The sequence below is a fragment of the Zea mays genome, chromosome 7 (genome assembly GCF_902167145.1).
Source record: "Zea mays cultivar B73 chromosome 7, Zm-B73-REFERENCE-NAM-5.0, whole genome shotgun sequence".
In the NCBI taxonomy this organism is placed as follows: Eukaryota; Viridiplantae; Streptophyta; class Magnoliopsida; order Poales; family Poaceae; genus Zea; species Zea mays.
Window position 1 is genome coordinate 47863276 of NC_050102.1, and position 23170 is coordinate 47886445.

The following is a 23170-nucleotide window of genomic DNA, read 5'->3' on the forward strand; positions in this document are numbered from 1 at the left end:
GCTACCCATCTATTTCCTAAGGCTTCACGTCCTAGGTCTAACTTATCGTCCTGATATCTATCCAACTTTGGTTTCTAAGCAAGTTTTACTTTAGAAAAGGTTGGTAATCATGACTTATTGACTTCTCTGTACTGGTATTCGCTCCGATACCAGCTGTGGCGGAACCGCCCGAATTATTCCAGCTTAAGTGCCCAAGTCGCACCCATAAGGGCAGCAACACACTTAAACAGGAATAACCCGTCAGTCCCTCGGATCTAGTCCGATAAAGCCACTTATCCAGGATCGAATACCACTAGCTCACTCGAAGGTGAGGCACAGAGAAATACAATAAAACATAATACCACAAATTTAATAAGTATCATTAGTGATTACATTATCGGAGTTTCAGAAATAATAACCATAAATTTTAATGCAGCGGAAATAACTAACGGAGAAAACCGAGTAACATGGCGAAGCCTGGCCACGCTACTCCTCCTGGTCCTCTCCTGCGAAAGCAGTAACCCACTCGACCATCTATCCCGGTGGCGGGGATGGAGGTCAAGTCACACCATCAACCAATCAACCTAAGGAGTACCTGCAAAAATTATGCCACAAGCAAGGCTGAGTATACTAATACTCAGCTAGACTTACCCGGTGTGAGGAGTCTACTCCTCTACCTCTAGACATGCAGCTGTTTGGCTGAGGGGTTTGGTTGCCAAAAGCACTAGTTGAGTCTAAAATCATGTTTTAGCTTTTCAAGTTTTAGTATGATCCTTTTTAAACTAGATGAGTACCTAGCTACTCATACATGATATCAAACATTTTTAAGCAATCAACCTTTTTGCCAGTCAACTCATTTCCACTTATTACTCAATGTAGCAGCATGGATCAAGCAGTCTCATTAGCTGCGAGAAGCAGACGATTCGAATCGAGTTTTTATCCTTGCAAGGTAAACCTAAACACACGACATGTAGGGGCACTCTGTCCCCACACATATCAACCGTCCCCATCGATTCCCTGGCAACAGATCAGGGCTCACCGCCTTGGCGTACAATGCCTCACTGACCCCGACTGGCCGTCGTGCAGTGACCGCACTTGTACCCACCATAACCGGAATGGGAGACCTCGTCTCAGGTCGCGTGAGGGGATATGTCTGCGGGCAGGTTCACTCAGGTACTAGGCTTACCGATTTACCATATTTCTCGGTATGTGTTTAGTACGTTCAAACGCTTGACTCACGGTACCACACCTTAATCCTTATTCCAATTTCCGTCTCGTAGACAACGCATCCCCATGGACCGTTGTCCACAGACCACCATCATTATGATATCAAAATGGATACAACCAATTCCTGACCTCGCGCGAGTGCTAGAAAAATCACTCGACTTCTACCGAGATCCTAATTAATAAAGCAGCTACTCGACCTAGCATACTAGTATTCATCTCAATAGGATTCCTGAGATCATGCAACTAGGTTTCCAAACAACTCCTACACTTAAGTGCACATTCAATCCTACAATCATTAGGTGTAGTAAAATAGTATATAAAACAGGTTATGCATAAAACCGGGGCTTGCCTTTAATTTAACACTTATATAGTGTTTGCTGGGGGAGGTACTCGCTTGGCGAGCATCCACTGGTTAAGTCCATCCTTCCTTGGGTCGTCCATCGACTGCACCTTGTGGGTGGCACCACCTCACTGGCTCGATCATCATCTCTCGGTCCTATATGAGATGCAAGATGCATATGGATGAATATAATGAAAGTAGCACAAAAGTAGCACAAGATATACAAAGACACAGTGGCGAACTAAACATTAATTTGGAAGACACCGTAGACAACCATATGCTAGCATTCGTTATCTAAACGTTATCGGCGTCCAACACTAACACCTTTAAAAAGACAATACCATTTTATTTATTTACGCACACAACTACGACATCACAAGTAACCACACACACTAGCGTTAGCGCACTACATATCGTCGAGCGCACAACATTAACACCACTAAAAGACAACAAACATTTTGGACAGTTACGCAACACAATACTACATCACAATTTACTAGAGAAAGAAACGCATAAAAACATGACACATATGTTATCTCAAGCTTAGCCATGGTAATTCTATATGAATTTAGTGTCAACCAATCATTTTTAGCCAAAAGGGTGAACTAACAATTAAATGGGTGCTTGCAGATTTTTAGGACAGCAGCTACTTGTTTTAATCATAACTTTTTAAATATTAATCCAAAACTAGCAAACTAAGATTTTCTGGAAAGCTTAGAAGGTGCTCTACAACTTTGGTATTTTCATCACAACATGATTTAACACTTAGCAAGGTCAAAACATGCCAATACAACAGTGCTGTCTAAATTTGGACAGATTCAGACTTGCAACTTCAAAAATCCACAACTGAAGATTTAGACATCCAAACAAAGTGATCTTAGACTTTCTGGAAAGCTAATTAAATGTTCTACAAATTATTTATAAACATCACTGGCTGGTTTAATATGTATCGAGAGTAAAATACACTATGAAGGCTGTGCTGTCCAGAACTGGACAGATTCAGTCTTCAGACTTTAAACATCCATAACTTAAGTTTCAGACCACTAAAAAGAGTGATCCAAGACTTTTTGGAAAGCTCAGCAAAAGTACTAAATAACTTTTATAATCACTAAGAAGTGATTCAAGGTTTAATCAAATCAAACATTACAGTTTTCGAAATCTGTCCTGACAGAGGACAGAACACAGCAACCAGTTTGTAAAGTTCATAACTCTTAAACTATCAGGCCTGTGTTTATGAAATTTTAACACAAGCAAGATCAGAAAAGCATCTACAACTTTCTTATAATGACCATGACCAGATTGTAACATTAAATTAGGCAAACAATGCAGTTTCTGAAATCTGTACAGAATTTGGACAGATTCAGTTACTGAATTTGTAAAAATCCTAACTCCTAAACGATCAGACTTATGCCTGTCAAATTTTAACACTAGCAAGATAATCAAGTTATCTACCACTTTTCTATAGCACATATCTACAGAAAACACAATTTAGTTCATCAAACATACAGCACACCGAAAACAGTGCGTGCAGTCCAAAACAGCAGTCAATAAATTTCAGCTCCTATATAATTCAAGAATCAGTCGTGTTCTAGAGACTTGAATTATTCTAACACTTCACCGTTGATTAGAGTTAAATTAGTCAAATTAGGACCATCAAGTTGACTCATAAATTTTATCCAAGTCATTTTGTGCGCTAGATTTACCATACTCAATTAACCACGCGTTCTCCACGATAATCAACATCGAAGCGCTTTTCACCCAATAATTTGCATTTTAGCTTAGACCTCCCATGAGCACTACTAATCTTCATCCACGACCATAATCATACGTATTTAGACTTCAAAAGCAAATCACCGTGACTACGAGCTTACCTAAACCCATCTATTAATTCGGCTAACTAGCGCAACAACATAGGCCACTATACATCCGACACATCGGCTTGCCTCTTATTATCGCCATTCGAGATGACCCATATATAACAATCATTTAACGAATTTGACTCCTACTCAACATTAGTTGGCGAATCTCAGCATAAGACTTAGCAACCCATTTAGACATTGCAACTCAAAACATGGGTGGGAGTAGGTTAATTAACGTTTCTTAACCTTTTCTCAACTTAAACAAGACAACACACAAGTCACTTAGAACACCATATTTTAGGGGGTCTAACATAGAGGCATTAACGTCTGGCATAAAACTCCATAAGACTTACTTGCTACTGAAGGACCTAAAGCACTTAGGTGCATATGTTATCGGATTGTTCTTCAATTTTAACCAGGACCGACTTATGAATGCTACTTGCTTCCCATAATTCTTGGGCTGCGATAACACTCGTATAAGACATCTAATCGATCAACAAGACATTTATTTATCCAAAGGGGCATGGAATGTGATGATTGGCAAAGCGAAGCATCACATTGCCATACCACAAAAATCATGACAACACCGAGATACTACCCACGAATCGTTTGAAAATTAAACTTACTTCTCGCCTGCCACTACATCACCCTTAATCACACAACCATCATGAGCATCCTTCACACGATCATATAATAGTGATCGAAGCGTCGTGTCACAATACATACATCTTTCCTCGTTGCGAGTATAACCACATCGCGGCATATACCCGCACACCTCAAACAAACATCTCACGCCACCACTACTATATCACACCACGGCACTCACACACCTACGTGCACTAATTAAATCCTCGCATCCCATGTATTTCCAACTTACTCACCACGTTAGACAACACAACATGTTTTCTTACCTAACCGTGAAGGCAACCTTGCTACGGCATATAACCAAAACATTTTTATACCCACACACATTCCAACACCAATGTACACCACATCGACCAAAATATACTTATACAAACTACAAATTGCACACATCAAACAACACATCGCATAAATTCCTATCGAAATATAAAAACATCCGAGTTCTTTTCTACTTCTTTTTCTTTCGCCACGAACTTCAATCCATACCAATACATTTTCTTACACATATACACACATGCACAACATCGACCAAGCTTAAACAGATTAATCCACAAAATACCAAGTGAACAACCTGGATGAATCGAGGCTAGTCACATGGGCTGTCCACAAGGCTTGGCGTTTCGTCGAACGAGCCAAGCGCGAAGCACGGTGTCGACCACTAGCTGCGATAACACAAAACATTGTTGACGACAGTTCCTTGAACATCATAAACGCCGGAAAAACAGCGAGGACAACGGGGTTCTCACCGAGGGTCGACGGCGTCGTGGACGGAGCTGTCTACAACACCAAGCCTTTCATAGGCATTTTGTCGAGCACTCGCAGGGCATGCGCAGCGCGGGGCTGCAGGGGGTGGCGCCATGGGGAGGGAATAGTAGGGCTGCTGCTGGGGAATGCCCATGGGAGGAGGGGCTGGAACTTGGGCGCCGGCCATGGAAGTCGCAGGTGGCGCCATGGGAGAAAGGAGCTGTGGGCGCCGAGCAGCGAAGGGGAGGACGCCGTTGGAGGAGGAAGGAGAGCGTGGGGAGGGTCGTTGGCTTCCTGCGCGGTGTCCATCGCAGGGGGATCCGGCCATGGAGGGAAAAGACCATGCTCCCTGCGTGCTGCTTCATAGAATGGGGAGCGCGAGCAGAGGAGGCCGGATGGAGCACAGGGAGTTGGATTCTATGGCTGTTGGTCGAGCTCCTAGCAGTGGGGATTGCTGGCGACCGCAGAGCAGAAGGGGGCGCTGGGAGAGGGAGAGCAGAGGCGCCACACCATGGACGCCGGCGAGCTCGCTGCTCGAGCTCGGACCAGAGGAGATGCCGTGCCCTGGCTGGAGCAGAGGTGGCGTTGGGGGAAGAAGACAACGTGGGGAGGAGGAAGAGAGTGGCGGCTGAAATTTTTTGAGGGGTGGGAGTGCAAAATTGCCAAGTGCAAGGGGAGAGGGAACCTATTTATAGACATGGGCTAGGGTTAGGGTTTCTTAATGGGCCTAATGGGCTAGAATGGGCTTGGCCCAAAACGCTAAATCGTGCCGCGCTAATTTATTTTCCGGAATAAAAATGCTCTCGCGGAATTCGTCGCTACGGAGAAACAGAGCGAAAAGAGTTCGGACGAACGGAAGGTTGAGCGATTAATTCGACCAAGAGTTAGATTTGAATTTGCTCGAAAATAACTCCCTACATGTGATTTGAAAATAAATCGTCTTGAGATACGGCCGGCTTTCAGATTTTTGATTGAAGGAGACAAACCGCGATATTTAAAAATCGTCGCCGATGTTGATTTTTTTAAATCGGATTGGATACCGAGATATTAAGACGAATCGAATAAGAAATTATTTGAGGACAACCCATTGGAGATTCCGCTTTTGAAATTTTCTCGCGCACTATTTTAGAAATAAATGTTTCTCTCAAATTTTGATCGGCTTTGGATTTTTAGTCGGAGAAGGCGAATCGTGACATTTTAAAATTGCTGCCAGAGTGGGTTTTGAATTCGGTTTAGACACAAAGATACTAGGCTGAGTCGAGTAAGAATTTATTAGAGGACGATATACTGAGTATTCCGTCTGAGAGTACGGACCCGGATTAAAATAGTCGGACATCGATCGAGGTTCGAGGAATTAGACTCGGGCTCAGATCAAATAACAGTCGTCGGGAGCTTGATTTAAAGAGCTTCAGATGAGATTTATAAATCAAGATTGACCATCGAGTTTGCATTCGTTCCGCGAATAAAAGTTTTAACACGCTCCAAAATTGGTTGTTTCTCGCGATCGAATAACTCCGAATTCGGTGAACTTCCATGAGAAAGCCTGATAGACAGAGATAGACACGATCGAGAAATAGAAATTTTCACTGAGCATTCAAGATTAGGATAATTCTTCCGACATAACCCAAATTAGACACCTGGGGTGTCACAACTTTCCTTCACGGATCTCCGAAAAACTAGGGTTTTTGGAGTCTATAGTGAAGTTCATAGGGCAGGGGGCTAGGGTTTTGGGTTCTAAGTATCAAACATGGTCCAAATCATACCAAACTTTACCCAAGGCTTCTAAATATTACTTAAAGCTTGTCTAAAAAGTTTGATGAATTTTGGGATTATAAATTACTCTATAAAATTCCAGAAGTATGGATTTTGGCTATTTTAAATGCCCCAAAATTCCTTATTAGAACTAAAATCCTGAAACTATTTTTATAAAATACTATGGAAAATTAGGAGCCTAGTAAAATTGGTCTGGTATTTTTAGCATTTTTCTTCAGTTTTGTAGAAATTCTTAAACCCTGTTAGAAAAAGAAAAGGAAAAGCAATGAACATTGTTGGACTGGAACTGGGCAGGAGCCGATGAGTATCACGAGTGTATATAGGTGCTGAAACACGATTAAAACGAGCAAGAGCAAACCTGAGACGAGCTGACCACGGGGCGCGGGGGAAAACGGCGTCGCGACGGTTCCAGGTGGAATTGGGAGGTGAGATTAGGGCTACACGACCGTAAAGGACTATGGTTTCACCGTGCACTACCAATTTTGGGAGAGGTGGAGAGGATTCCACGAATTTGGGCTTCAACTGAGCTCACTGATGGAGATGTGAATACCTCGTCGTGGTCCATGGTGCTATTTATAGCCACGGCGGTCCGGCTAACGATTAGCGACCGTGGATTGCATTGTTCACGCATGGATACCATGTAGAGAAGAGGCACAATAAGGGAAAAATGAGGCATGGGTGACACCGCGGCGGAAGCGACCGAGCCACGGCGACCGCCGGTGGGATATCTCCGGCCACGCACGACTGAGTTCGCGGGATGGTGCCACGTCCGAAGTTATCTCTCCGCGATCAAATCCCTTTCACCAGATCACTCGAGCACATCTGATTCAACAGTGCCTTAGATCTTTTATCTGCGTTCTTCAGATATTTGCAGAGTTTTGATCTTCAGCGTTTTACTGAACCGACCACCTTCCATCCTCTCTATCTCCTAATTCTTGTTAAGAACAGGGTGATCTTCATTAATAAAACTTGTTCACCAAACAACAGTCTTTAAGTTTACTATAAGGTTCATGGTTCAATTCTGTACAGATTTTCAGATTTGGTGCTCTCAATTCGACTGCATTTCATTGGGGCCATACCTATCTGAACCCAATTTTCAGATTTGCCCAACTTACTCGACATCACAACTTCACCCTTATTTATCTCCAATTTCTGTTGAGCACCAGTGATCTTTCACTTAATCAAACTTGTTCTCCTATGATAGCTCTACAAACTTCATGTGTTGACATAGGGCAAAATCTTCATAATTTGGAAGATATAGGGCTTCAAAGTTGAGCCAATTCACTGAAATTCAGACATAGCCATTGGAGCACAAATGTGGTCTTTTTGCAAATAAGCCCAAAACTTATGGTTTCATTTGCAAATCTCCAAATATTTGAACCATATGACTTAGGATACCCTATTTCCATGATTTTTGCACTTAGGTCCCAAAATGTGCACATTTTGCATATAACACCTTAGGGTTTCAATCTAGGGTTTTCCAGGGGTCTATTAGGACTTTTGGTACTTCTAGGGTTCTGATGCTACTTAAGTCCATCCATGGTGACATTTTATGATCATTACCAATAGGTTTTAAAACTTTCCCTTATTTAGACTTTATTTACTCTTCTGAGTCCAGTTTAGGGTTAAGTATCCAATTCTAGGGTTTTACCCACAACCAGTCACATCCACACAACTTGTTTGAAATTTTTGCCTAGTAAATGCATTCTAGGTGTAACAAACACATGATATGCCAATGCTTATGATGTTATGCTCAGGTTTTAATGGCAGTAACACCATGGGTGTTACATTTTCTTTCCAAAAGAAAACATCATTAATACCATCAGGGATCCAAAAGATTTTAATATTAAATTCAACCACTGATTAGACTACGATATTTGAATTGTTATGATGAACATTGTGCTACTTGTCACTTCCGGTAAGAAAGTTTCTATTATTTATTTAGTAGCTCTAATTTAAGTATATGAATCTATGAGTATAAATTTCTTGACAACTTCTAAAATTCATAAAAGGTTGACTACTCATCTAGTGTTTTCATCACTAACACATGGTGATGCGTCACGATGCCCGATCTTCACGACGTAGGATCAATCTTCAGATAACTAGCTTCAAAGAAGCCAAGATAACTTGCTGCAAGCAGCGATAACTAGTGCAACCTAACAAATAAAACTCGAAGCCAACCACCGTCTTTAACCGGCAGCCTGAATCAAGGATTCACCCAACCACACTCTCAAAGAACCAACCAACACAGCCTACAATCAATCGAGGAGACCTCGAAGGGAGTAGGAGCACCACTTGGGAGCGGATGAAGCCGCCGCTTCTGCAATCCCGCGAAGGAATTCACAAGAGCAAAGGGGTAGAGATCACTCTCAATATTTGTTAGCACACAGCTGAACAAAGGGGGTTCTGTTTTAGATTATCAAAAGCTGCCTTACATCATAGACATAGGGGGTATTTATACTAGTAACAACCAGCCTTAGAGAGGTATAAACATGAAACAAAAGTATTTTCACGTGCTAATGTGAAGGAGCCTCTTCGGGAGATCTGCAGAGCTGAATTCCGCGTGGCTGTTTGACTTCTGCGCAGTCTTCAGTATTTTGATAATAACTTCTTCTAAGAATCTCCAAATGACGTGGGGCTGGATGCGTTGGAAAGCTAACTTGATAAGATTTCTCACCATGTATAGCATGCTTAATGAAACTTCGTAGAATGATGCAGTTTAATATGAAAACTTGGTCATCAAGCAGACTGTTGACCTTCTGACCAGTCAGCACTAAAGTAGGTCGGCTGCCTTTCTGGTAGATTTGATTAAGTCGGCCTTAGAAGCATTGGAAACTAGACTTCAAGAGCTTTCCAAAAAGTACTTATGGGCCTTCATAGCTTTTGGGAATCAAAAGATATAACAGTTTCTTCTGGACGGTTCTGTAGCGCTGAGCTGACTCGGACATAGCTCTTCTTGCTGATTCACCTTTGATATGTTTTGTCCTTCCTCTTTGGTAAACCTAAGTAATATCAGCATACACGACTTAGGTAGCATAAAATTCTCATTAGTGTTTAATTGAAATTCATAAAGTAGCGTGTGCACCTCTTGCTGTAGCTTCTTAGCTCGGCTACGTGTAATTGGTCTATCAAAGACTTGGGTTGGTGATGATGTTGGTTGTTCTTGAGTTGATGTAGTATGACTTGGGGGTTGTAACGTGTTGCTTAATGGCGTGGTCGTATCACATGGTCTACCAAATTCTGTCATTCTTCTTTCTGATCTAGAATTCTATCATAAACATGATTAATACGTTAATTCATCACACATATACTCAAAATCAATCGTTTACATACATGAATTCCAAATCACAAATTTTCCAAAACACAACAAATAATTACAAAATTCATGAATTAGTGCAAAACATGATTTTGGAGTTATTAAAAAATATTTGGGTTGTCTTCAACCTTGTGATGAACGGAAGGGTTCGGTCGTGGTGAGGTGAGGCACGGCCAGAGACGGGCAAAGACGGCGTGGACGGGGCTCGGCGTTGGGCGCGGACAGCGAGGTGCAGATGGTCCAACTGGGGTGCTGCGTGGTCGCGTCGACGACGGACGGTGAGCGCGGACGGAGCTCCGGCAGCGAGGGGAGGAAGAGCACGGAGGGGCTCGGCTGCAGGGGCTCGGTCGAGGTCACGGCTTGGGGCAGGCGGACGGTTCGTCGAGGTGCGGTGGCGGACACCGGCTTGGGGCGCGGATGGTCCGACGATCGGCAGGGCGTCGCGATCGACGATGAACTAGAGAGCGAGGAGAGCGAGGGCAAGCTCAGGGCGGGGGAGAGAGGGAGAAGCTCGGCCGATTTATATAGAGAGGGAGAGGGGAGAGGACAGGGTGCCAGGGGGAAGAGAAACGGTCGGCGACCATCAAAACGCCATTGATGGCGCGTCTTTAATGGGAGCGAGAATGGGGGAGGGGAGAGGAGAAACAGCGGCTTCAGTTTCCGGTGCCTGGAGGTGGACGGGCGCGGCGCGGCTCGGGGTCGGCGGCCGGGGTGCTGCGCGGGGTCGGGCGCCGAGCGGCGGGGGCACGTCGTGCGGGCGCGGCCTTGGCGGGTGCGGCGCCTGGCGGCAGCATGGGAGGATAAGGGAGGGAGAAGAGAGAGGGTGGGCTAGGTGGGGCCCACCTGGCGGTGAGGGAGGGGAGGTGATGGGCGTGCGACTGTTGGGCCAAATGGGCCGAATTGGCCGGTTTAGATTAGGGTTTCTGAATTTTTTATTTTTTTTTCTTTTTTTTGGTAGAGAAAGAATATATATATATATATATAATATAATTAAAAATCCAGAATAAATATAGTTTTATTATTAACTTAATAAAACTTATTTCGTAAAATAAATTATTTTTAGAGAATTTCATTATTTAAATAAATGGCTCTTCTCATAATGGAATAAAATCAAACAAATAGAATTTTGTATTTACTTACAAACTAAAATTATTAATATACATATGTTCCAAAAACATTATTTTAGCAATTCATTATTGTTTTGTAAAATGAGATTTTCTTCACAAGGTCAAATCCATAAATTGGATTTGCAAATCAATTCAAACAAAATATATGCTTCGACATGAGTCCATCAAACACTTGGTAAATTTATCCAATCACGAAATTATTTAATTTATTTATATTACCATTTTATTATTAGAAATCATAAGTATTTTTCCTTTCTATTGAAAACTAATAACTTAACTTGTTTGCTTTTATGTGATGGATTTAGGGTGTTACACTAAGCCTCCACGGCGGAGGTTCGTCTGAGCGCCCCAACCCGTTCCCCAGGTGCATCATCTACATAGCCGAAACGTTCTCTGCGAAGCGGAAGGAACTATGAATCTGTTAGAGGCGTATTACCGGTGGGTGTGGCGATGATACATGCCAGCGACGATGAACGGCGGCTCCGCGGCAGGGGTACGATCCCGACAGGAGATTTCGTCCACCCCGAGCATCACATCGCCAAATTGTGGGGGGCATCGGTTCCCCCATATCCCGACGATCCTCCCCGACCACCTAGTCGACCTAGATTGACGGCGAGCCGGAATACGGCGGTGGCGGCCGATCTTGCCCGACGACGCTCTCTCCAGCTTCTCTCTCTCTGTTGGTGCATCCAGATGGTTGAGGGGATGGGGACACCGCAGGGCCTGGCTTTATGGCTGAGGTACGGAGTTTGGTTGGGGATGCGATGGGAGGGGAGGATCCACGTGAATTTCGCGATTAGGTGTGACCGCGAGAAGCACGTGTTCTGTTGAAGGAGGACCCGGCGAGAACCGCGAGAAGCGCATGTTCTGTTCCAAACTTCAAATTTCTAATTATACTCTAAAATCCCAATGTGAATTAAGCACCCATTGTTTGCATTATTATTTTTTATCTTATTTTATTTATTCATTCATTTATTATCCTACATAAGAAAATATGTTTGGATATGTAGCAAACATATAATTATTTTAAGAAAAATTATTAAAAGACGTTCTAACAATAATACTTATAAACTTCAACAAAGGATAATTTATATAAGAATCTTTTTAGTGAATCTTCATTATAAAATTTTTATTTTAGGAGATGTGACTTCAAAAATTATGAAAAATTATAATTCAAGATCTTTGGAAAATTTTACTAGATTCTCAAAATGAGAGTTAGGGTGTTACACAGACGGTCTGGCCATGCCTAGGTGCCAAATCTGGTTCTTAATAGCACCATCGAGAACATTAGCATTGCATACAAACTGTGCAAGACCACTATACAATAGAACATATGTAGATACTAGGTACGTGCCCGTGCGATGCCACGGAACACAAAATTATGAGCCTCCAACGGGCTTAGGGCCCTGGCGACGGGCACAATTAGAGCACAAGTTTTCAGCTAACGATCATTGGAGTAAGTGTCCACATCAGTGAAGATTCGTTCGCCTGTCAAGTGCTGTAGCAGCAGGCCAAGAACAGCAATGAAGTGGGGGGGGGTTCACTTGATGACAGTGCCTCCATAACTTCCCTATCAAACTAATTGTTGTTCACCTCACGGGTATGCTCCTCTTGTATGATAAACGAACATTAGAAGAAACAATAACCATTAATTAGAAAGAATACCCATAAGTTATTATGAATTTGCTACACAAGTAAACATAAGGCTGACAAGTTGGACTGGAACAAGCGATGATCACTTGACCATAATGTGCTTAATGGTTTGCTACTGACAAATAAAACAGTAAAAAATATTGCTAGGAAGATAGATTGAAATGGTTCTGTCAAACAAAAACAACAGGCAAACAATATCGACCATGTCCCACTCCCACCAATATAAAAAGGGAACCTTTTGGGGAATAAGAAACCATTGGAAATCCACAATTTTGCTATGATAATCATTTTTTGGTTGTGCAAACCACTCGTTTAGTAGCATTGGTGTCGATCCTGCATCCAACAGTTGAACAACAACACAATAGTAACGAGTAGAAAAGGTAATAACTAAATTCTCCTCCATATGGAACATTGGAAACGGTATGGATCTGATTGGCCAAAGCACTGGTAGCATGAACGACCTCTCGCTCTTGAAGTCACGCATTACCTCAGCTTCTGGTTGGTCAAAACCGCAGCGGACAGTTGCTGCATCGGCGGAGGAGCACCAACTTGAGGAGGCGGTGCGACTGTAGACGTTGAACCTAGCATAAGCATGTGTTGTGGCCAATATGATCCGACCAATGCGATACATGTCAATGTGCCATACATGGTGTGAAAAACGAAATCCATACCTTTGCAGTGAAGACCATGGGTCACATGATCATAGTAGTGGTAGCTCCTAACACTCGATCTTGATTCGGTGAAAACTTTTGGGTGATTTTCCTAGGTTCGTTGCGGAACGTATATAGTGCGATGGAATATATTATTTGTATAATTTAGCAATCATGCATAAAATGGGGAAGCAGGACAACTGAAAGGAGCTAGGAAAAGTTCTTAACCTCATGGTACCTTGCAAGAAATTCACTTCCAACTCTTAAAGGTCTAGTACTCGATATGCATTGCACTGTAGCAACCTTATTCTCCTGAATAGCAGGACTATTCCATTTGTAAAGAAAAAAACATAATCAACTCCCAAAAATAAAATCTGAGATGAACCACAAACGGTGATAAAGTAACCTATTTTTATTAATGAAACTTGAACAGTAAGAATTCACAATTGGCAACACAATCATTGGGTCTAGTTTTTTGTGATAAATATAAATGAATATGTCAAACAGAAAATACGTATCGGCACCAAAGATAGTATACCACTCGTTTCTTAGTGCTATGCATTGTATATAATCAGCCCATGGGGATCAATGCAATACAATCTAATCCTGTCACAATACCTCCTCTAACAGGAAGGAGTATACATTTGTTGTCCAATTTGAAGATCAGCAGATTCACAATGAATCATACAAAGTTCACTGTCCTTCGAAACTAAATGTGTCCTTAACTACTACTTGTGTGGAAATGTGAATAGCTAAGTGACTGTGAGTGATAAGAAAGTGAAGAGCAAAAACTCACAATGAAAGAGTAATACGTGAATGGAGTGGCTGGCCAGTAGTCTACAAAGTATAGACATAATACATATAAAGATCCAAAAGACCAACCCAACACAAGACACAAGTACAATTCAATCATGGTTCAGTTTTTGCGAGAAACCTATTCATGTGTGCAGCTTGCCAGAGATGCAATACATCAAGCAAAAAAATGCCCAAAAACGAGGGAAGTTAATTCTCATACCAGCCAGGATGTTTCATTCCGGTACTCTGGTTTTATGTCCAAGTTTTCAGGCCTTACAAATTGCTATAGCAAAGACATTTTTCTTAAAAAGTTCTTCATCACTCTTCACATCTTCTGGGACTGATGCGAATACCTGATTAAACAGCTTTGTCATAACATATTTCTCAAGTCCCTAAAAGAGAAGTCAAACGTTGTCATATGCTACGAAGAGCAAAAAGTCCAGCACATATAACTATTACTCAGTATACAACATAATAAAATGATAAAATATTAGTAGATATACGGTATAATATAATGATAAACTATTAGTCTGTATACAATGTAATAAAATGATAAATTATCCTTTTTTGCAAGATGCAGTGCCGGTTTTTAAAAAACCCCACTATCTTCTATAGTCGACTGTTGGAGGTGCCCTAAATTTACATTTTAAAAATGCTTAGAGCTAGGCTATAAGTGTGTGGTAGTAAAAGATTTTGGAGAACAAACAAGATCCGTTACCAGCCCTGATGTAGTGACGGTTTCCAATTAATCAACTGATACAAACGGCTCCTATCACAGGCAGAGAATGCTTCAATAACACATGCTCAGTCGAACCCCATGGACTCAAGCTGAATATAAAAAACAAATCAAAAGATGATCTTGTGACCTCAAATATCTATGAGGTAGGAGGATCGCAGAGCTCAACAATGCCATGCTTACCCGTCCAATGGCCTCCTGTACCTCTGGTGTAACACTAATAACATGAGGCATTTCATCCTCCTTAGGTTGGTCTAGGAATTCCCTAGAGATTTTGAGGAAATGGATAGAAAAATGAGATAACACTATCTATTTATAAAATCGCTAAACAACAATTAACAAAATACCAAAAATGTATGACAATTGGCAAGTTATAATGAAGTAGACAAAACCCAAAACGAAGGGGAAAATAGTTAAATTTAATCAAATAAGAGAATGATTGCCCCTCTCCGCCCTCAAAGGGCTCATTTAGTAATTGAAGACACTCATCATGATTCTATCAATAAACCTTAGATTTTGAGGATTCTTCTTGCTCAATTCAACCAGCATAGGCTATAACGTGCTACCAGCAAAATGTTCAGGCAGGTGCTACATAAGAGGCCATAGAATGTAATCCCAAACAAAGAATACAAAAGCTGCAAAATTTATGGATTTGTATGGACCATTTCCCGAACTGCTTGAAACTGTAAAATAATTGACATGCTATTAATTATAATTACAACAATGAGGTTAAATCAAAGTAATATCACCACGCCAATCCCAAGTATAGGTCGATGTGGATCTGGGGCTAAAATTAAGGAGAGGGGTACAATGACCATGGTGCACATCAATCTTTAGTGTGCATTTAAGTAGGAGTATACAAGGAAGGATGAAGCAAAAAGTTGAGATGGAGTTATTTTGGATTTTTATTTGGTGTATATTTTCTAATACTATATTTTTGTATGTAGGGGGAATAAAAGAGAATTAACCCAAAAATCTTAAACAACAAAAAATAAAGAAAATCAATACCTGTTGATCCTTTCTATGAACAACAACTTCAGATCTGAAAATGTAGCTAGAGTTTGAGTGCTTGGTTTCACATAGTAGGAGCAGAATACTATGTTGCCTGCTACATCATATTTGTGACACCCCAGGTGTCTATTTCGCGTTATGTCGGGAGATTAATCCTAATCTCGGATGCTCAGTAAAAATTTCTATTTCTTGATCGTGCCTATCTCTGTTTATCAGGCTTTCTCTTAGAAGTTCACCGAATTCAGAGTTAATCGATCGCGAGAAACAACCAATTTTGGAGCGTGTTAAAACTTTTAATCTCTCGGAACGAATGCAGACTCGAAGATCATTCTCGAATTATAAATCTCATCTGAAGTTCATTAAATCAAACTCTCGATGACTGTATCTGATCTGAGCCCGAATCCAATTCCTCGAACTCCGATCGATGTTCGACTATTTTATCTGGATCCGTACTCTCACACGGAATACTCGATATGTCGTCCTATAATCAATTTTATCCGTTTCGGCCAAATATCTTATGTTCGAACCGAACTCAAAACCCCGTATCGACGGCAATTTTAAAATGTCACGATCCGATTTCTCCGACTAAAATCCAGGGCCGATCAAATCTCAGGGCAATTAAATTTCGAATCACGCGTAGAAAATTATTTTCGAGCGAAATCAAATCCAACTCTCGGCCGAATTAATCGCTCAATCGTCCGTTCGCCGAAAACTCTAATTCGCTCTGTTCTCCGTAGAAACAAATTCCGCAGGAGCATTTTTATTCCGGAAAAATATTTAGCGCAACTCGATTTCGCGTTTTGGGCCAAATCCAGCCCAGCCCAATAGGCCCACTAAGAAACCCTAACCCTAGGGCTGCTTCTATAAATAGGGGTGCTCACTTGGCAAATTTTCACTCCCACCCCTGCATTTTCCCTAGCCGCCACTCTCTCTTCTCCCTGTCTTCTTCTCCCACGCACACAGCCAGCGCGCAGGGAGCACGGCTCCTTTCCTCTCCATGGTCGGCGCCCCCTCCATGGCGAGCAGCAAGCTGGCGCCCCTGCTCCTTCTTCCTCGGCGCTGAAGCTCCTCCCTGGATCCATGGCGTCCAAGCCCCCTATGCCCTCTCTCCCATGGCGTGAGGCCCCTACTCCTATCTCTCTACCAGCGCCCTCCCTGCTGGGCGTGTCCTCTGCTCCACAACCCAGCCATGGTGGTCGCCGAGCTCCCTCTCCCAGCCAGCGCCCTCCCTGTTCCTCTTCCCCGCAGCACAGTCCGCTCTCTATCCATGGATGCAGCAGCCCATCCTCCTTCCCCCAAAGCAGCGGCAGCAGCTTCCTTGGACGGCGCCCAGAAATTCCAGCAGAGCTCGCCCCATTTTTTTTCTCTTTCCTCCCTGGCCGAAAGATTCCCCTGCTGTTAGCTCGGCAACCATGGCGTGCAGCCCCGGCAGCGAGCTCCTCCCTTGCTTTGCTGTCGGACGTCCCTGCCACTACCTCGCTCCCTCGTCGCGCAGCGAACTCCATCGCCAACCTGCGCAGCAAGCTGCGCGCTGCAGCAGCAGCCATGAGATCCTGTCCGTGTCGCCAGCGTCGACCCGATCTGCGCAGCGGTGCCGGTCCACCGCAGCAGCCCCATGTTGCGCCGTTGATCTGCGCGGTTCGACTGTCTCTGCGTCTCGCTTTGCCGAATCTGCGCAGCGCCGACGTGCCACCGTGGGAACCCGTGGTGAGACCCCGCTGTCCTGCGCTTTTTGTGTTCGATTAAAAGGCCGCACCAATGAATCACATAATAAATTGTGTAATGATTGTGTATGTCGTTTAATCGCAGCCCTTGTCGACGTCACACCTTGCGCATCGCTCGTCGGCAAAGAGCCCAAACTAATGGCATGCATACGCGGCACGAGTCGGCCAGGTTGTTCGCCTTGTATGATCGCGATTTATTTTACTTACGTATTCGGTCCATGATGTGTCTGCGTGTTTATATGCGTGTGAAAATAAATTGTATGAATGAACACGTATATAGAAGAAAATGAAGTAGAACAAGAACTCGAATGTTTTTATATTTTTGGTAGGATCACATTTGCGGTTAGAGAAAAAGAGGTTGTTCAATGCGTGCGATTTGTAGTTTGTCTAATTATGTTTTGGTTGATGTGGAGCACATGGGTGTTCAATTATGTTTAGGTATAAAATGTTTTGGGTTATATGCAGTGGCAAGGTCGCATTCACGTTTTGGTAAACACGTGTGTCGTGCTTGTTTTATATGATAAGTAAGTTTGGAAATATATGTGATGCGAGGATTTAATTAGTACGCGTATGTGTGTGGTGTCGTGGTGTATTTTGGTAGTGGTGGCGTAAGATATTTGTTGAGGTGTGCGGGTATATGCCGTAATATGGTTATACTCGCAACAAAGAAGTGTGTATGTCTTGTTAACACAACGTTTAGGTTGTTGTCGTATAGCCGTGTGAAGAAGGCTCGCGATGGTCATGTGACTAAAAGGTGATATAGTGGCAAGCGAGAAGTAAGTTCAATATTTTTAAATGGTTAGTTAATAGCACCTATCGACATCGTCATGATTTTTGTTGTATGGCGGATCGATGCCTTGTCGTCGTAGCCTTAGGAAATTTTCTGGAATGCGCTAGTGCTCTACTAATGGGTTGAATGAACTTGAGATGTATTACAATAGCTGTGTGTCGTGTCGGTCATCCAAAAAGGGCGAAAGGTGGTGTGTGATGGTAATTGGGAAATGGTCACGTCATTAGTCAACTCATGTCAAGTAGGAGTCGATGGCGTAAGTGATTGTGATATAAATAGGTGTGGTGTCTCGGACTGCGTTAATAATAGGCAAGCCGATGTGTATGTCGTATGGCGGGCTATGCCATCCCTTTGGTTAATCGACTAGTTAGATGGCGTTGGTTAAGCTCGTAGTTACGATGAATTACTTGTTGTGGTCTAAATGCGTATGGTTATGGTCGCAGGTAAAAATTAGTAGTGCTCATGTGGTGTCTAAGTTAAAATGTGGACTAATGGGTGAAAGGCGCTTCGATATAAATATGTGCCGGATTTGATGATTGTGGTGAATGCGTTTGTTAAATGAATGTGGTAATTTTAGTGCACTAAATGATTTGGATAAAATTTGTAAGTCTACTTGTTAGTGCTCAATTGATTGTTTTAACTCTAACAAATGGTAAAGTGTTAGAATAATTCAAATCTCTAGATCATGGCAATTCTTGAATTATATAGAAACTAAAATTCGTTGATTGCTGTTTTGGACTGCACGCGCTGTTTTAGTTGTGCTGTATGTTTGATGAACTAAATTGTGTTTTCTGTAGATATGTGCTATAGAAAAGTGGTAGATAACTTTATTATCTTGCTGGTGTTAAAATTTGACAAACATAGGTCTGACGGTTTAGGAGTTAGGATTTTTACAAATTCAGTAACTGAATCTGTCCAAATTCTGTACAGATTTCAGAAACTGCATTGTTTGCCTAATTTAATGTTACAATCTGTTCATGGTCATTATAATAAAGTTGTAGATGCTTTTCTGATCTTGCTTGTGTTAAAATTTCATAAACACAGGCCTGATAGTTTAAGAGTTATGAATTTTACAAACTGGTTGCTGTGTTCTGTCCTCTGTCAGGACAGATTTCGAAAACTGTAATGTTTGGTTTGATTAAACCTGGAATCACTTCTTGGTGATTATAAAAGTTATGTAGTGCTTTTGCCAAGCTTTCCAAAAAGTCTTGGATCACTATTTTTGGTGGTCTGAAGATTAAGTTACATGTGTTTGAAGTGTGAAGACTGAATCTGTCCAGTTTTGGACAGCACAGCCTTCATAGTGTATTTTACCCTTGATACATGTTAAATCAGCCAGTGATGTTTATAAATAATTTGTAGAACATTTAATTAGCTTTCCAGAAAGTCTAGGATTACCTTGTTTGGATGTCTGAATCTGTAGTTGTGAATTTTTGAAGTTGCAAGTCTGAATCTGTCCAAATCTGGACAGAACTGTTGTGTTAGCACTGTTTGACCTTGCTAAGTGCTGAATCCTGTGGAGGTAAAAATATCAAAGTCGTAGAGCACTTTTTAAGCTTTCCAAAAAGTCCTAGTTTGCTATTTTTGGATTCATATTTTAAAAGTTATGATTAAAACAAGTGACTGCTGTATTGCTGTCCAAAAATCTGCAAGTGCCCATTTGATGATTGAGTTCACCCGTTTGGCTAAAAATGCTTAGTTAGCACTTAGCGGGCATAGACTCGTAATGGCTAAACATAGACTAACATGTGTTCCATGATTAAGGTGCTTGCTTGCTATAGTTGATTGTGATAGATGAGTCCATCGACATTGATGCATCGGTCCTCTGCTAAACTTGTGTTGTGATGCTTTTGTATGATCACTAGAAGAGCTAAGGGAAAAGTCGTAGCGAACTTATAGACTTAACTAATATAAGGTTGGATAACTAATGGATGATTAAAGTGAACGTGGTAAACACTTGTGCTCATGCTTGTGTGGTCATGTTTGTATTGGTTAAGTAAAGTAAGTGTCGTCATCTTTCCAGTGGTAGTAACTACGTATGCCCGACGACGTGTAGATAAGTAAAACTAACATGTGGTTGTCTGCGGTGTCTTCCAATTTAATGTTTAGTTTGCTACCGTCTATTTTGGGATTGTCTTGTGATATATTTCATCATATTCATACATATGCATCCTGCATCTCATTTAGGACAGAGAGATGATGATCGTGCAGTGATGTGGTGACAACCACAAGATGCAGTTGGTGGACGACCTGAAGAATGGTGGACATGACCAGTAGATGCTCGCCAAGCGAGTACCTCCCCCAGCAAACACTATCCAAGTGTTAAATTAAAGGCAAGCCCCGGTTTATGCATAACCGTTATATATGCTATTTTACTGCACTTAATGTTTGTAGGCTTGTACTGTGCACTTAAGTGTAGGAGTTAACTGAAACCCTAGTTGCATGAACTCAAGATTCCTATTGAGATGAATACTAGTATGCTAGGTAGAGTAGCTGCTTATTTAATTAGGATCTCGGTAGAAGTCGAGTGATTTTTCTAGCACTCGCGCGAGGTCAGGACATTGATTGTACCCACTTTCATATTGTACTGATGTTGGTTTGTGGGCAACAATCCATGGGGATTGGTTGTTCACGGGATGAAAATTTGAATAAGGATTAAGGTGTGGTACCGTGAGTCAAGCGTTTGAACGTACTAAGCACATACCGAGAAATATGGTAAATCGGTAAGCCTAGTACCTGATTGAACCTGGCAGTGGACTTTACCCCTCACGCGACCTGAGACGAGGTCTCCCATTCCGGTTATGGTGGGTACAAGTGCGGTCACTGCACGACGGCCAGTCGAGGTCAGTGAGGCATTGTACGCCAAGGCGGTGAGCCCTGCTCTGCTGACGGGGAATCGATGGGGACGGTTGATATGTGTGGGGACGGAGTGCCCCTGCATGTCGTGTGTTTAGGTTTACCTTGCAAGGATAAAAACTCGATTCGAATCGTCTGCTTCTCGCAGCTAATGAGACTGCTTGATCCATGCTGCTACATTGAGTAACAAGTGGAATGATGCGGAGATGATATAAGATGTTGATTGCTAAAATGTTTGCTACTTTGTATGAATAGATAGTACATTTTTAGCCTTAAGAGAGTCACACTTAACTTTGACTAAGTTAAAATCTTGATTTAGAAACTCAGCTAGTGCTTTTGGCAACCAAACCCCACAACCAAACAGCTGCATGTCTAGAGGTAGAGGAGTAGACTCCTCACACCGGGTAAGTCTAGCTGAGTATTAGTATACTCAGCCTTGCTTGTGGCACAATTTTTGCAGGTACTCCTTAGGATGATTTGTTGCTGGTGTGACTTGGCCTCCATCCCTGCCACCGGGATAGATGGTCGAGTGGGTTACTGCTTCCGCAGGAGAGGACCAGGAGGAGTAGCGTGGCCAGGCTTCGCCATGTTACTCGGTTCTTCTCCGTTAGTTATTTCCGCTGCATTAAAATTTATGGTTATTATTTCTGAAACTCCGATAATGTAATCACTAATGATAGTTATTAAATTTGTGGTATTATGTTTTATTGTATTTCTCTGTGCCTCACCTTCGAGTGAGCTGGTGGTATTCGATCCTGGATAAGTGGCTTTATCGGATTAGATCCGAGGGACTGACGGGTTATTCCTATTTAAGTGTGGTCTAGCCTCTAAGGCGGGACTTAGGCACTTAAGTCAGAATAATTCGGGCGATTCCGCCACAGCTGGTATCGGAGCGAATACCAGTACAGAGAAGACAATAAGTCATGATTTCCAACCTTTTATAAAGTAAAACTTGCTTAGAAACCAAAGTTGGATAGATATCAGGACGATAAGTTAGACCTAGGACGTGAAGCCCTAGGAATAGATGGGTAGCTAGGTGGCTAGCTATTTAGGCCATAAAGGCTACTACTACTATTAATAAGGATGTTGTAGAAGCACCCAAAAATTAGTTAGGTCTGAGAAGACGACTAGAATGAGCATGCATCATGATTGTCGCATTATAATTTTCTCTTGTGCATCAATATGCTTCTATCACCTTTATTCCAATAATAAGAACTTGTGAATAATGTGATGTACTGCTATGTTAGAAATGCCTTACCTCGTGTCAGATGGGTATGTCTTGTTAGGTTGTGTTATGTGTTTCTCCTGCCTTGCCATCTAGGTAGTATTGTAATTGTTCAACCCTTTTTGCAAAACATTTGGTTGCTTGTTCTATTCATAAAAGACCCCCTTCCCCAAATCATCTAGTGGTTCCCTAGTGAAACTCTTTAAAAAAATCAAATCACGTGTTTGTTTTGGTGTTTCTAGCCCTTGTGTGTTTTACACTTGAAATTGCACCTACCCAACTTGTAGATTCCCATAGCTTGACCCCTAAATCGCTAAAGCTTCCTTGTGCACTTGTTGTGTCAAAAAAAATTGTTGTTAGTATCTAGTTACGCAAACCCTATTAAGGCCGTGTTTCTTTCCATAAACCCTTGCCCCTAAACCTTCATAGCATTTCTGTCGATCATCCTAGCTGATCCTGTTTGCCTACCTCTCCTTTCGCCTGGATCTAATAATCCTTTTTCTTGTGAATCATGTTTGCCTTATCATCCAAATCTCTGGATCCCTTAATGATTCTACCTCGTTATCTGGTTATCTGCTATGACCCGTTCTCGAGCATCGGATGTTGATCTGCCTAAATCTCTCAATTCTAATAATTCTTATACTCGTTCTTCGAGGGTCATGACGTCGTTTTACCAATTTTATCTTTAAACGGCGTATCCATTTAGTTCAATGGATGTTGCTC

General features: G+C 42.1%; 1 protein-coding gene across 2 annotated transcripts; it reads left to right on the top strand.

Annotated features, from left to right (window-relative positions):
* Positions 1-16768: 16768 nt before the first annotated feature.
* Positions 16769-20699, top strand: LOC109940966 (uncharacterized). Of its 2 annotated transcripts, none has more exons than XM_020541379.3 (3): positions 16769-17559; positions 17662-17745; positions 20554-20699. In XM_020541379.3, exons 1-3 carry the CDS (start codon positions 17124-17126, stop codon positions 20586-20588), a joined length of 555 nt encoding a protein of 184 aa, XP_020396968.1. In that variant the 5' UTR covers positions 16769-17123; the 3' UTR covers positions 20589-20699. The 2 variants fall into 2 exon arrangements, with proteins under 2 accessions (XP_020396968.1, XP_035816799.1); XM_035960906.1 differs by having other exon boundaries at positions 20559-20587.
* Positions 20700-23170: the final 2471 nt, after the last annotated feature.